General features: G+C 36.9%; 1 protein-coding gene across 3 annotated transcripts in view; it reads left to right on the top strand.

Moving 5' to 3' along the window:
* The window catches only part of KPNA4 (karyopherin subunit alpha 4), a 57,437-nt gene extending 50,262 nt beyond the window's left edge, over window positions 1–7,175 (top strand). For all 3 annotated transcript variants that reach the window (XM_027585237.2, XM_027585239.2, XM_027585238.2), the window contains 2 exons: window positions 2,245–2,339; window positions 5,173–7,175. In XM_027585237.2, coding sequence (XP_027441038.1) covers window positions 2,245–2,339; window positions 5,173–5,271 — 194 coding nt within the window. In that variant the 3' untranslated portion in view covers window positions 5,272–7,175. The remainder of the gene's footprint in view (window positions 1–2,244; window positions 2,340–5,172) is intronic.
* The last annotated feature ends 7,807 nt before the right edge of the window (window positions 7,176–14,982 follow it).

The following is a 14,982-nucleotide window of genomic DNA, read 5'->3' as shown; positions in this document are numbered from 1 at the left end:
GTCCTTGCCCTCAAGGCATGTAGTTTAGTCATGAAGATAAATATGAACTGATTTAATGTGCTAATTACCCTAATAGAAATGTACAACAAAATGAAATACCTGGAAGAAGCAGGAAGTGACACCTGAGCTGGATTTTGAGAGATGAATAAGGATTAATAAAGTAAAAAGGGATGAGAGGTGTTCCAGGCAGAGATAACACCATGAGCAAAGTCTGAGGTGAGACCTAGCATTCAGCAAATTATAAGTATAGTTCAGTGTTGCTGAATCACAAAAGTATGGGGTAGAAACTGCCTAAATATGAGGCTGGAGATACCGCCACCAGCCAGGCCCCTGCAGTCTTACAAGCTTGGTAGCACAGCAGATTCTTTATTCTGTCATGCAGTTTCCAAATCTGATTCTGTGCCAGAGTCACACAGAGTATAAACAGCATGGCTTCGCTTTCAGCTGTTATTACCATGTAGATAGAAGATGGAAGACTCAGTTGTAGCTGTGGAACAAAATGTAAATGTTACCAACCCAGATAAGCACAAAAGGAAGGGTATGTGGATAAGTAAATGAAAAGAGAAGTAACTATAAGAGTTGGAGAACCATATCTTCAATTTGCTTAGTGAAGAGTTCGGAGGCTTGAAAGAAAGAAGTATTTTTAAAGTTACTAAAGTGATAAATAGAGCAACAGAAAACATGAAACGATCAAGTTAGGAACAGGAGATAGAGAATAGAGAACCTAATTGGGAAGTTGAGTACCAGAAAATTTAAAACAAGTATAGTTTAAAATACATAGTTTTAAAATTTTTACTACTTTTTTTCCCCACATAAACATTTTAATTATTAAAAGTGTTATTTTTATATATTAAAATTAAAATCCAGATCTGAGCCTTGCCCTCATCACTGGAGGTAAGGCTAGGAATCTGTATCTTACAAGCTTCCCCAATGAATTCTGCCCCAGGGTGTTAGAAAGCCATTGAAAGATTTTACCTAAGGGATTGGTATGTTTAAATGGAGCATGGATATCAGGGAAGTGAGACCGTTGGAGACAAGAGGCAGGAAACCAATTAGGACAGTATATAGCGGTTGGGCCACAATAAATGATGACAGGATTCAAGAAATAGATAGACTTTGAGGTTTTTGAGATTTGATGATAGAGTATTGAGGGAAAGGGGAACTTACTAGGCTTTCTCTGCAATTTCAAGTTGTTTATTATCACAAAGTAAGAATACATTAGAACGAATAGTTTGAGGGAAAGGCAAGTAACAAATTGTGTTTGGACATTTTGAGTTTTAAGTACCCATGAAACATCTGGTGAAATTATCACACAGGCATTTTAATTTTATGTTTCTGAAGCCCAGAAAAGAACAAGTCCTCACCTTATCATAGTGGCTAAATTCTTTTTTCTTTTAAGATTTTCTTTTTAAGCAATCCCCACACCCAACGTGGGGCTCAAACAACCCCTAGATCAAGAATTACGTACTCCACTGACCAAGCTAGCCAGGAGTCCCTAGCTAAATTCTTTTTTACTTAAGGCGGGCCCACTAAGTAGTGTGTATAGAGTGAAAAATGAGCCCAAAACAACTTCTCCCATGTTAAGGAATAGAGATAAAGAACAACACTCATGAAAGGGCAATTTCACTTTACTTCAGAAGCCTTAAAATTATTATTCCTGTAAAGCAAAACAAGATGCAATTTGCATATCCAGTTAAATTTATATATTCTTTTTAATGTTTCTGCCTATGATTTAATAGGCTCAGTGTTTATAGGGACGATTCCCCTTTCCCCTGAAACACTGTGATTGATCTTGATCATTTCCCATAATACTTAATAGATGTCTTAACATTCATATTTATTAATTACCAGTATTTTCATTGTTTTTATACATGCTCATTAGAAAAACTTGGCAGAGGCTAGAAAGTAGAAAGAATCTGCTTTTAACTTGTAACAAACAAAAGTAATCCATGTTATTATTCCTTATAAACGTTGGTTATATAGTACTCTGCTGAATAGAGAGGGGTCTGTTGCTTGCTTAAACATTTATATGCATTTAAACACTCAGGTTGTTAACTTTTTAAGATAAATAATGCTATATCTTTGTGCATAAAACCTTTTTAAGATTCACCTTTAGAATAGAGTCCCAAAAATCATAGATTTGCAGTCCAAAAATTGGGAATATGTGGTCCCAAGATTATTGTAAATTTTTTGTTCTTACATTTTAAATATTACCATTGTTTCACTTCATAAAATTTCTTGCAGGACTGGAGAAAATTGAACAGCTTCAAAATCATGAAAATGAAGACATCTACAAATTGGCCTATGAGATCATTGATCAGTTCTTCTCTTCAGATGATGTATTTAATAATTTTATAGTTTTCTTAGTTTTATGTATAAACATAAGTCTAGAAATAATATAAGCTAGGACATACATTTTTTGGAATGGAATTAAAATAATGTCACTTTCAGAAACAAATATTTTAATATTTTAAAGTCTGTCAGGTCATTTTAAAAAGTAGTTACTGTTTCTAAGGGCAAAAAATAAGGATTTTTTTTATTTTTTACAGATTTATTGCCATTAATAGTTAAAAATAGAATGAGGACTTTTTATTTTACAGGAATGCTGAAAGGTTTACTTGTAAAATAGCTTTTTTTTTTTTTTATCTTGTAACTGGAAGTTTGTACTTTTTGACCACCTTCCTCCACTTTTCTCTTCCCCCACCCTCTACCCATGGTAACCACAAGTTTGATCTTTCCTATGAGCTTTTTTTGTCTTTTTTAAGATTCCACATGTAAGGGCGCCTGGGTGGCTCAGTTGGTTAAGCGACTGCCTTCGGCTCAGGTCATGATCCTGGAGTCCCAGGATCGAGTCCCGCATCCGGCTCCCTGCTCAGCAGGGAGTCTGCTTCTCCCTCTGACCCTCTTCCCTCTCGCGCTATCTCTCATTCTCTCTCTCTCAAATAAATAAATAAAATCTTTAAAAAAAAAAAAAAAGATTCCACACGTAAGTTAGATCATACAGTATTTGTCTTTCTCTGTCTGACTTATTTAACTTAGCATTAAATGCCCTCAGTGTTTATACTTGTTGGTTGCAAATGGCAGGATTTGCTTTTAGTCTTTATGATATTCTACTGTGTATATATACCACATTTTCTTTATCCATTCATCTGTTGGTGGACATTTAGGTTATTTCCATGCTTTGGCTATTGTAAATAATGCTACTGTGAACCTAGGGGTGGAGATGTCTTTTCAAATTAGTGTTTTCATTTCCTTTGAATGTATTCCTAGAAGTGGAATTGTTAAATAATCATATGATAGTTATATTTTTAATTTTTTTGAGGATCCTGCATACTGTTTTCCATAGTGGGTATACTAATTTAAAGTCCCACTAACAATGCACAAGATTTCCCTTTTCTCCATATCCACACCAGCATTTGTTAACTCTTGTCTTTTTAATGATGGCCATTTTAACAGGTGTGAGGTAATACCTCATTGTGGTTTTAATTTGCATTGCCCTAATTATTAGTGATATCGAGTATCTTTTCATGTACCTATTCACCTTTGTATATCTTTTGGAGAAATGTCTGTTCAGCTCTTTTGCCCATTTTTTTTTTTAAGATTTTATTTATTTATTTGACAGAGAGCGAGACAGCGAGAAAGGGTTGAACACAAGCAATGGGAGTGGGAGAGGGAGAAGCAGGCTTCCCGCTGAGCAGGGAGCCAGATGCGGGGCTCAGTCCCAGGACCCTGGGATCATGATCCAAGCCGGAGGCAGATGCTTAACGGTTGAGCCACCCAGGCGCCCCTGCCCATTTTTTAATTGGGTTGTTTTTTTGCTGTTATGAGAAGAATTTTTTTGACACTGGACAAGTCAGGGTTTATTTTCACTTGATGTCTTTACAGTTCTCAAATTGTATTTTAATAGCATATTTATAAACAAAACAGTGATACTGGTATATTCTATAATAAATCCTTTATGACAGTAGTTCATCCATATTTGAAGATATTGTCACTGTTACTTTTAGTAGGTGACCAAAAATAAATTTGAATTACATAAAATGGAAACAGTAAATCATCAAGAAAGATAGGTTACCATATAAGGTAAGGTGTAGTATACAAAAGTATCTTCATAGTATATGGTAGTTGAAATTAAAGTATTAACTTATTTTTAATGTTGCTTCTTTGGAGAAGTAAATCTAAAAGCCATTATTCCTTAGAAAATTATGATTAGATACAGCCACCAGTGGATTTTTTGATAATTCTCAACTTTTCAAAAAATAATTCATATACCCCAAACTTTTCCACATTATCAAAAAAGAATGGAATGTTATTAAATATTTTCTTAAGTGTATATGATTTGAACATTAACCTGGGAAGGACAGTACTGGAAAAGAAAATTTGTGGCCTGTTTACTTACAGATGATCAAGCTAAGTCCTATTTAGAATATAATGCTAGTTAAATCAATCAGAAATAAAATCCAGGAAAACATACTACCTTAAGGGTAGCTTTTATCACATGTTCTAAAGTTGGATTTTTGGAAGTCCTAATTGGCAACTATAGATATACACAAGACCTTATGATTTCTAATAACTTAACATGAAGTTCTCTGTTAATCTCTTACATTGTGAAAAGAATAATTCAGATGATATGCATATTTATAGGAACTGTACTATATAGGTCAGTGATTTTTGTGGTATTTCAAAAAAGAACCCCTAGATATAAAGTATATAGAATATTATTCATTATAGCACAGCTATTATTTTACCGTTCTAAGCCCAAATGTCATTTGTCTCCAGTTGCTAGTTAAAAAATTAACTAAAGACTACATTTACTCTCCAAAAGTGACAGCATTAAGTTTTTTAATGTCATCAACTTTTATCTATTTGCCCAAGTAAAAGGGATATTATAGTGAGTATCCTCTCAGTTTGAGATGTAGGACCATCTCCAATTTGTTACTTCTATATCACTCTTTTGGAAGATACCTATCTTGCGTATTCTCTCGTTTCCTCTCATTTTGGTGTCCTGTAAGAAAAAGCCTTTACAAAATGTTTCAGCTTTGTAAAGAGATGGTAGGATAGTGTTGGCTTTCATCATCTCTCTCGTACTTTTTTTATGGAAATGAGAATATTTCTATAATGTTATTTATGTAATCTTTAAAACTAATTATCACTTTTTCTTTTTTCCTTTAGATTGATGAAGATCCTAGCCTTGTTCCAGAGGCAATACAAGGTGGAACATTTGGTTTCAATTCATCTGCCAACGTACCAACAGAAGGGTTCCAGTTTTAGAAAGATGTTGTGGAAGTTAGGTACAATGCAGCACTGAGATATATATATATATATACATATATATAAAAAGGTTTGATCCATCAAGCTTGGCTCATGGGATCTGCTGCTGCATTAAATCGGGAAAGAAAATGTGAAGATTTCATTTGGAATCACAGAAAATGCCCAAATGAGGTCAAGATGGCGAGTGGGTGCGAGTGAGAATGAGTGGCAAAATGTAACGAAAACTTTACATGAATGCTTATTTAGGTTGTTCAAAGTAAAAAGGGCTACAGGTCACAGATCTTCAGTGCCTGAGAAGGAACATTGACTTACTGTGTATCAATTGAGGGGAGAGTGCAGTACTGTCATCTTCAAGCCTTGTAAGCATAAAAGAGGATGCGATGCCCATATAAGTCAAAGGAAAACGAGCCCAGGCCTTGCTATGAAGCAATGTGTGAGTGGACAATGTTGAATGAATGTCTGGCTCAGTGACAGGGAGTCAGGTTCATCTTTCAAATCTAGGGCTCTTCACTCATGAAGCAGACTCCTAGTCCTGGAGTGACTGTGTACGAGAGTATGGTTGTGGTGCTGTATGTGAACGCATGCAAGCTTGATTCGCCTTCAGGGGGCTGATAACAAACCTAGTAAATCATCAAAGTGAGATCATAAGTGTTAATGTACACTGGACATGAAAACAAAGACCGGTTTAGCAGCAGACATTGGTTTACTCTGCAGCCTGTGTTTTCTATTCCCCGTCTTCCCTTTACCCACCCCCCTCCTTTTTTTTTCTTTTTAGTTTTTATTTACTTTACCTAGTATGGCTTTTTAGTTGCTTCTCAAGTCAGAAAACTTTTCAGGAAGGTTTCCCTGTGCATTTGCACCAGATGAATGTTTGATGCTATGAAAAGCTTTCCATATCATCAGAACTAATTTGTGTAGATTTTTGCATGAAAAAAAATCATAAATTTCCCTCAAAATAGACTGTGTTGCAGTACACAAGTTGCCATAATAGTATAAAACAGTAAAATGTGCTTTAAAAAGCCATTCTTTTCATTTTCAGAGATAACATAAAGATCTTTGCATGAGGTAAATCTACAGCATAGTTCATTTTTAGATTTTGTTGAGTCCTGTAAAGAAGAAGAAGAAAAAAGTTTCAGTTGTGGTAGAATACCGTGCTGTGTTTAAATGTTAACTTGTTTTCAAACTTTGTTTTCTATGAAAATGATATGGAAACTTCTAAAATGGAATTTGGTGCATATGTACTGCTGAATAAAGACCGATGAAGAGGTTTGAGTAGATGTACAAATCAAGTAATGGTTTGAACACCTTTAATAATATGCCTAATCTGTTCAATTGTTTTAGAATCTTTTTATCTTAGATGTAGGCAGCCATGAACAATCTATTTTGAGCCACTTTAGGGAGAAAACTTTGTATTTTTAAAACTTGCATAAAAGTTATGCAAGTGGTTTTTATAAATTGGAATAATACCTCAGTTTTGAGGTTATGCACACTAAATTAAATGTGACATAAATTAATTTGTACAAAAAGAACTCTTTATAAGGTGGCTCATTGTAGGAAATCCTGTGCCTTCCCCTTTGAGCACAAGTGTTGCATGAACAACAGTTTGCTATAAGAAACATACCAGATTAGCCACCATTAGCATCTATATCTACTTTGTGTTTAAAATCAACTGGTAATTCTGAAACACTGTAGAATGGATAAAAATTATTTTGTGATCATAACTCTTTGTTGAACTAGAGTATTTTTGCAGCATTCCTTGTCATCAGAAACATGGTTAAAGTTAAAACTAGAAGCAGCAGAAAACTAGCTTGTAAAATTTATCCAAGTAGAATGCAGGCTAGGCTGTCTTGGGGAAATAAACATTAAAACTTAAAGCAATGTTTTACATGGGGTGTGTGTGTGTGCTGTTTGGATTTTAATATATAAATATAAACATAAAGTTAGAGTATGAATCAATGGCTTATTTTAGATTGTCCTTAAGCTTTTGACCTAGAACCGATGTAACAGAAGGAATTTCTTAAGTTTGGAACTTTCAGTATAGACATATTAATATTCTAACCCACTGAGTCTGTTCAGGTGACACTGTCTTTGCTTCTGCTTTCTCCCTGTCCAGCCCAAGATTTGGCCTTCCTTTATTCTTCTAGCAAAATGGACTGAGAGAGACTACTTGAACTATATTTTACATATTACTATAACCTCAGCACATGGCTACAAGTGGCAGATTACGTACAAAGCTTGTTTTTTTACAGAAGGCTTAAATTAACAGAAGTTGACCATAACAGTATTTTGTATAATCCATGTTTCTTAGTAAATAGATCTAGCTCAAAGTAAGGTTATAATAGGCCAAATGATTTTATAAAATAGTTAACCCTATCATACATCCAGTTGTGGATGATACCAACATCTGTGAATACAAGGGCTACCTGATGGTCTAAATATTTCATTTCTACCTGTGGTCTCTTACAGGACATTGATTTTGTAATAGAATGCTTGGAGGGATCTTTTGTTGCCTGAAATTTGTTTCAGCACAGTTAACAGTTCACCATACTTAGCAGATGTAAACACAACTCTTCGTTTTATTCTCCACTGATTAAGAAACTTCATTCATTTTTAACACAGTGCATTATTTGTGAGGAAGGGAAAAATGGAATAGTAAGCCTTTAATAAGCTTAATGTTCTTGGCTTTTCATGTCTTAAACTGCTTTTTTGGAGCATTGAGCTCTTCTCAAGTTGTATAAAAATAAGAATGTTCTATTACAAATGTGTGAGTAGCCCTAGTCTAAAATATATCTTTAAAGATACTTTTTTCTATTTTGTGTCATGGTGGAACTAGTACTTTCCACATTTCTTTGGACCAAAACCAGAACATTCCTATAATTAAAACTATTGACTAGTCATTAAAAATAGATCTGGAAGACTTTTTAACTTCTGGTTTAGGCTTACCTGGTGACTGCATTTTCATAGGTTTTTTGTTTCTTTGACGGTATCATTGCATTACAAAGTGATGGGCTTTATTGTAACATTAATGTAATTTGTGGAGTAACCCTATTTGGATTCTCCATCACCTCATTTCCCTTGAGATACAGGAGAAATTAAGCTAAGCTTTGTAATTTAAGAAGTGATATGTCTTCTGTTGCTGTATAACAAATTACCACAAATTTATGGCTTAAACCAACATATATTTATTATTTCACAGTTTCCACAGGCCAGGAGCCCAGGTACAGCTTAGCTAGATCCAGGGCTCAAGACCTCACAAGGCTGCAGTCAAGGTTTCAGCCAGAGCCACAGCCTCAGAAGTTCGAGGTCCTCTTCCATGCTCATATGGCAAATCAGTTTCTTGGCAGCTGTAGAATTCAAGGCAGCTTGCCACTTCAAGGCCTGCAGGAGAATCTGATTTTGGAAAAGGCCCTAAACCACCTCTTTTTGAGGGCTCACCTGATCAGACTCAGGATAATCTCCCTTTTGACGACCTCAAAGCCAAACTGATTAGTACCTTAATTACACTTGCAAAATCCCTTCCCCTTTGTCCTATACTGTAACCTATAATATCTATCATATTCACAGATCCTGCTGACACTTGAGGGAAGGGGATTATAAAGGACATGTGCGTCAGGGAATCTTGGGAGCCATCTTAGAGTTCTGCCTATCACAAAGGAGTATCAATCTTTAGACCCTAGAGCAATTTAGAAGTGATCCCTTAATATATTGCAAGTTTGTTTTTGGACCACCTATAAGAATTTAATGAAAGCTCTGGACCAGCTTCCTCCCCAAATGCTTAAGCATAACAGCTTGAGGGAATCAGGAGTCCATGAATTTCCAAGTATAAATGAACTGTCTTAATTAACCCTCCCCTTTAAATGATTGCCAAGAGGTGACTTATCCAGGGTCACACAGCTACTGGTAGGACTTAGATCTCAACTCCCATACCATTGGAAGCTGGGCTTCAGCTATTGTTCTAGAATCATTCATTTAAATTCGTGAATCAATTCATAAAGTGTTGATAGATTTTCTAACTATTTTCAGGAATGGCTAACACTTTGTAAAAGCTTGCCTGAGAGCTTTGAAATTACTTGATTTCTTTTGCGTTTTCAAAATTGAATCTTTTGTTGTAGATATTAAGTTGGTGAGCTATAAACAGACCAGTTTAGCTTCAACCAAAGGCAGTTACCAATTGTTAATGTCTGAGGTTTGGTGAATTATTTACTTCTTAAGTATAAAAGTTCAGTTAGGATCCCAAGTATAAAGGTTCAGTAGTTGACTGTTTCGAAGGTCAGGGTATCTGGTAAATTTTTGTACCTTTTTACTTCTTGATTATTTTACTCCTTGGCAAAATTCATTAAATGTCAGCTAGTAATTTAATATGACTAGGAAAGAAAAATTTGCCCAGACATTTGTTCCCATATTCCCAAAATATCAAATCCATGCCTAACAAACTTGACGTTTTGAACATTTGACGGAGAAAATGATTTTCTTCTTAATAGAAGGATAATAACCTTATCTTTAGTAACTGGGTTGCCTGGCTGGCTTAGTTGGCGGAGCATATGACTCTTGAACTTGGGGTCATGAGTTCAAGCCCCACATCAGGAGTGGAGATTAGTTATAAAAATGAGGGATACCTAGGTGGCTCAGTCGGTTGGGCCTCTGCCTTTGGCTCAGGTCATGATCCTGGGGTCCTGGGATCAAGTCACTCATTGGGCTCCTTGCCTCTCCCCCTGCTTGTGTGCTCTCTCTCTCTCTCTCTGACAAATAGATAAAATCCTTTTAAAATAAACAACCCATACTTTAAAATATTAAAAATAAAAGTTTATCTACAAACCTTTAAAAAAAGTAAGCACACAATAGATTTTTAAAAAAAGAAGTAGGGTAATAAAAGTTATACTTAGATCCCTTTAAGCAAAATCAAGGTGCACATTGACAGCCTTATTATAATCCAAATTCCTAAATTGAAGGAGGACTTTAAAAATGAAGATTTGTCAAGTCTATTTCGGTGTGACCAGAAGGAACTGGACTGACTGTAGCATCAAATTACATACTAACTAGCACGGCAACAATGTACAAGAAAGATTTAGTATTTTTCCCTAAGACTTAACCTAGCAGTTCTGTTAATTTTTAATATTCCCTTTAAATTCAGGCTCCTTAGGTGACAAATTTGGCTCAGAATAACCATGTTGTACTGTGTATAAAAATGACAGTTGGTAACTTGTGAATAAGGACAGCTGAAAGATTCTTTCTGATCTACCTCTTACCAGAACCTTGCACTACTCCCTATCATTGCTTATATTTTTGCATCAGTTTCTGCCTTCTCTCCAAAATTTTGTATCTTACAGCTCTAAATACGCTGCCTACTCCAGATTACTTAGCTTTTCCAGACCATCAGTTCTTCCAGTTTTATTCATGAAGAATTTTTTTACAATCTTTTCACTTTCGTTTTTCTGTTACTCTAGAAAGCGTGAATCCTCTTTTCCCTGTCCAGATTGTACTTCTGTTTTGTATAGCTGAAGGATTCCTGGTTACTCTCTAACTTTACCTGAGATTTCCTCATCTATTTTTACTCTAAACAACAGTTACAAATGTCTAATCAAAAAAAGTATATTTAATAATCTGCTTAAATCTATATCCTTTTTATGATGCTCTCAATCTCCAGTTACCTCCCTTCCGGATAATTTGTTCAGCATCCTGTCTTCATTCCTCTGTCTTTGGAGCCTTGTGAGCCAGCTTTCCCCCATCCTTTGTACACATAAACCTTTTCACTCTCTTACACAAACTAATCAGTGCTATTTCCAGCTCTTGCACTCAGCTTAGGAGGGTATTTTTCTTATCTCAAAAAAAAAAAAAAAACCTCCCCATTTTGGCTCATAAATTGTGGGATTGGGAAGGAATCAACATAGGCTTATTTTCTCCTGCCATAATACCATACTTTTTTTTTGTTGTTGTTTTTTACAAGTTGTCCCCTTGTTCAACTCATTAAGGTAAAACTTACCTAATGGTATTTTCTACCTCCAACCAGTTCCTTTTGTACTGCCACTGTGCTCTCTCCATAAAAGTTAACATTCTGCCTCAAATCTGTTAGCTCCCAGTGCAGTCTTCAGGGTGTCCCATGTTTGTAACTACATAACTGGTTTATAAAAACTGGTTGTTACTTCCTTTTCACCTTCTTTGAACCCATTTAGGGTGGTTATAGGACAGATTTTTTTTTTTTTAAGATTTTATTTATTTGACAGTGAGAGAGGGAACACAAGCAGGGGGAGTGGGAGAGGGACAAGCAGGCTTCCCGCAGAGCAGGGGGCCTGATGCGGGGCTCGATCCCAGGACCCTGGGATCACGACCTGAGCCGAAGGCAGATGCTTAACGACTGAGCCACCCAGGTGCCCCATAGGACAGCTCTTAAGGTACTTAAGTTTAGTAACCTTGTTGCAGTCCAAGTCAACTAGTGCTCAGAGGTGCTAAAGAGAACCAAAAAGTTGTTTCCTGTTCTATCCCCAGGTTCCTCATGTATCCCCATGTTTTGCAGTTCTGCCCAGCTGCAAATAGGCAGTAGTTAGGGAGTGTCTTTTTTGCATTCCTGGTTTTCTCAACCCCACTGTTCATACCTTGAATTTTCCAGATCTTTGTCTCCTTCAGGAAGCTGAATTTATCGAGTACTTTATACTACCCTTGCCATCCCCATTAACTTATTTTGTAATATGTGTCTTACATTTATGGTTATCTTTCAGTCTGTGGAGTCTGTCAGTCATTGCTCTTATCACATCCGCATTTCTCCATCTTTCCACTGGATTGTAAGCTTCTTAGGGCGAGATCTGCCTATAAACAAAGCTCCATAAACCCCATGAAGGTGCCTGGAGTTCTATAAAGGTTTGCAATAATAATGATGCATCCTCTCTGACAAACTGATGGTGGGGACTACTTCTAAAAATCATCCTTCTATTTGGAATTTAAAAATTTGCCTCATTGCACTTGAGGTATAGAATGCTTCCTATCAAAAGGAAAGATATTTCATCCCTTGTCAATGCATGGTCATTTCTTTTCTTCAATTTTGATGTTTTACCCAATATCAGATCTGGATATCTGACACACAGAAGATCTTGAAATGGATCTTTTTGAGGTTTTCAAATATCAGTTTTCCATACTATGAAGCAGAGGCAACCTACTATCTTAATATTGATGTAATTTTTTTAAACATGTACTTTATTGAAGTAACTTTGCATCATATTCAGTAGGTGTTTTTACAAAGAAACTATCCAAATCATAAAGGTGAGTGGTTGCTGTTTTAGTCTGTCTGTCATACAAAATTATTAGAATGCTATTTTGGTTATTGATGTTGCAGTATTCATTGATTGAAATAATTGCATAAGATTTCTTCTGCCTGAATAGCAATTATACAAATTTTAGTTGCTAGAAATAATTAGGAACAAGCACAAGGAACTCCCTCAATTTTGTCTAGTCCCAGTCTAAACAATTCTGATAATCACCGTGGTGTTTACCCATTCTTTTCCTGCTATTGCAGAGGCCTTCAGTACAAATTCACACCTTGGCCCATTTGGTAATCTGGCTTCAAATCCCAGCTCTGCCTCTTAATTCTTGTGGGACCTTGTAAAGTTATTTTATCTGTGTGCTTCTGTTCCTTCATCTGAAAAATGGAAAATAATCATAATGCTTACCTCAGTGGGTTATTTTACAGCTTAAAAGACTTAGTTCATGTAAAACGGGCACCTGGGTGTGTCCGTTAAGCATGTGCCTTCCAGCTCAGGTTGTGATCCGGGGGTCCTGGGATCAGGCTCCACATCAGGCTCCCTGCTCAGCGGGGAGCCTGCTTCTTCCTCTCCCTCTGCCCCTCCCCCCTGCTCATGCTCGCTCACTCTCGAATGAATAAAAATCATCTTTTTTATTTTTTATTTTATTTTTTAAAGATTTTATTTATTTGGCAGAGAGTGAGGACAAGTAGGCAGAGAGGGAGAAGCAGGCTCCCCACTGAGCAAGGAGCCCGATGCGGGGCTCGATCCCGGGACTCTGGGATCATGACCTGAGCCGAGGGCAGCCGCTTAACCAACTGAGCCACCCAGGCGCCCCTAAAACATCTTTTTTAAAAGATTCATGTAGGGCGCCTGGGTGGCTCAGTTGGTTAAGCGGCTGCCCTCGGCTCAGGTCATGATCCCAGAGTCCTGGGATCGAGCCCCGCATGGGGCTCCCTGCTCAGCGGGAAGCCTGCTTCTCCCTCTGACCCTCCTCCCATCTCATGTACTCTCTCTCTCATTCTCGCTCTCTCAAATAAATAAATCTTTTAAAAAAAAAAAGATTCATGTAAAACACTTTGAATGTCCTAGGTAAATAATAAGCACTTACAGCAGGTAGGGGAAATTTCCTTTAAGTTTTATTGCAAATAAACACAAGCTTTATTCATCTTCATCTTTACATTTGACAAATATCTGAGAACTGATTGGATTAGGCATTAAATCAGTAGCTTGGGATACAAAGCCAATTAAAATGTAGCACTTGCTCTTTTTTATGGGGATAGACACAGTCATAAGTGGATAAATAAAAAGCAGTAAATACAGTGATAGATGTATGTGATACCTTTGTTAGACCCCCCTGTTTGGGGATTGTATCACAGCATTTGATGGAGCACACAAAAAATTTAGATTTAGTATCTCAGGATTCACTTATCTCCAACTTCAGACTTTTCTTCATCTATTCACATTTAATTTTTTTTCAAACCCTTGACCCCTCTTCCCCCTCATTCTTAGTAGATGGCCTTTCCTATCTGGGGGGGCAGAGGCATCAAAGAGAACTATATGGGAGGAACTCCTCAGCTCACTTCCACATTAGAAATCCACATATGGGGCGCCTGGGTGGCTCAGTCAGTTGAGCAACTCACTCTTGATTTTGGCTCAATTCATGATCTCAGGGTCATGGGATCAAGCCCCATGTAAGGCTCCATGCTGCGTGTGGAGTCCACTTGGGATTCTCTCCTCTCCCTCTGCCCCTCCCCCTGCTCACATGCGCTCTCTCTCAAATAAAATCTTAAAAAAAAAAAAAATCCAGGTATATAACTCATCCATTCCTTTCTGCTCTGATTAAGAAGGTATTTTTCCTCATAACCAGGGCAGTCCCATTGTCTTGAATTCTATTTCTTGCTATTTCTCAGGAATCTCACACTATGAATTACAGCTTTTCTTTTCTTTCTATCCAACTATTCCTTTTTTTTTTTAAAGATTTTATTTATTTGTTTCAGAGAGCAGGAACCTAAGCAGGGGGAGTGGGAGAGGGAGAAGCAGGCTTCCCGCCGAGCAGGGAGCCCCATGTGGGACTCGATCCCAGGACCGTGGGATAATGACCTGAGCTGAAGGCAGACACTTAACGACTAAGCCACCCTGGTACCCCTCTATGCAACTATTCTTCAATGTGATTCTTCCTGTCAGCATTTAAAGAGGCTCAGTTATTTCCTATCTTAAAACGGAAGTGCAGCACTCCCCTTCCAGCTACTACACCATCCTCCCTTTCCTGTCAAAGCCAAAGTTCTCTTGAGAAGTTTGCTCCCTCCAATTGTTCAAGTCCCATTCACTTCTGAACCCATTACAATCTCATTTGCCCCATCATTCTATAAAGCCCTTGAAAAATCACGAATGCCTACATTTCATTAAATGGGCAATTTTTCTCTTATCTTGACTCAGAAATATTAGATACTTGACCACTAGATTTTCACAATACCTCATT

The sequence above is a fragment of the Zalophus californianus genome, chromosome 1 (genome assembly GCF_009762305.2).
Source record: "Zalophus californianus isolate mZalCal1 chromosome 1, mZalCal1.pri.v2, whole genome shotgun sequence".
Classification (NCBI taxonomy): Eukaryota; Metazoa; Chordata; class Mammalia; order Carnivora; family Otariidae; genus Zalophus; species Zalophus californianus.
Note: the sequence above shows the minus strand (reverse complement) of the source record. Positions and strands in the feature narration are given on the sequence as shown.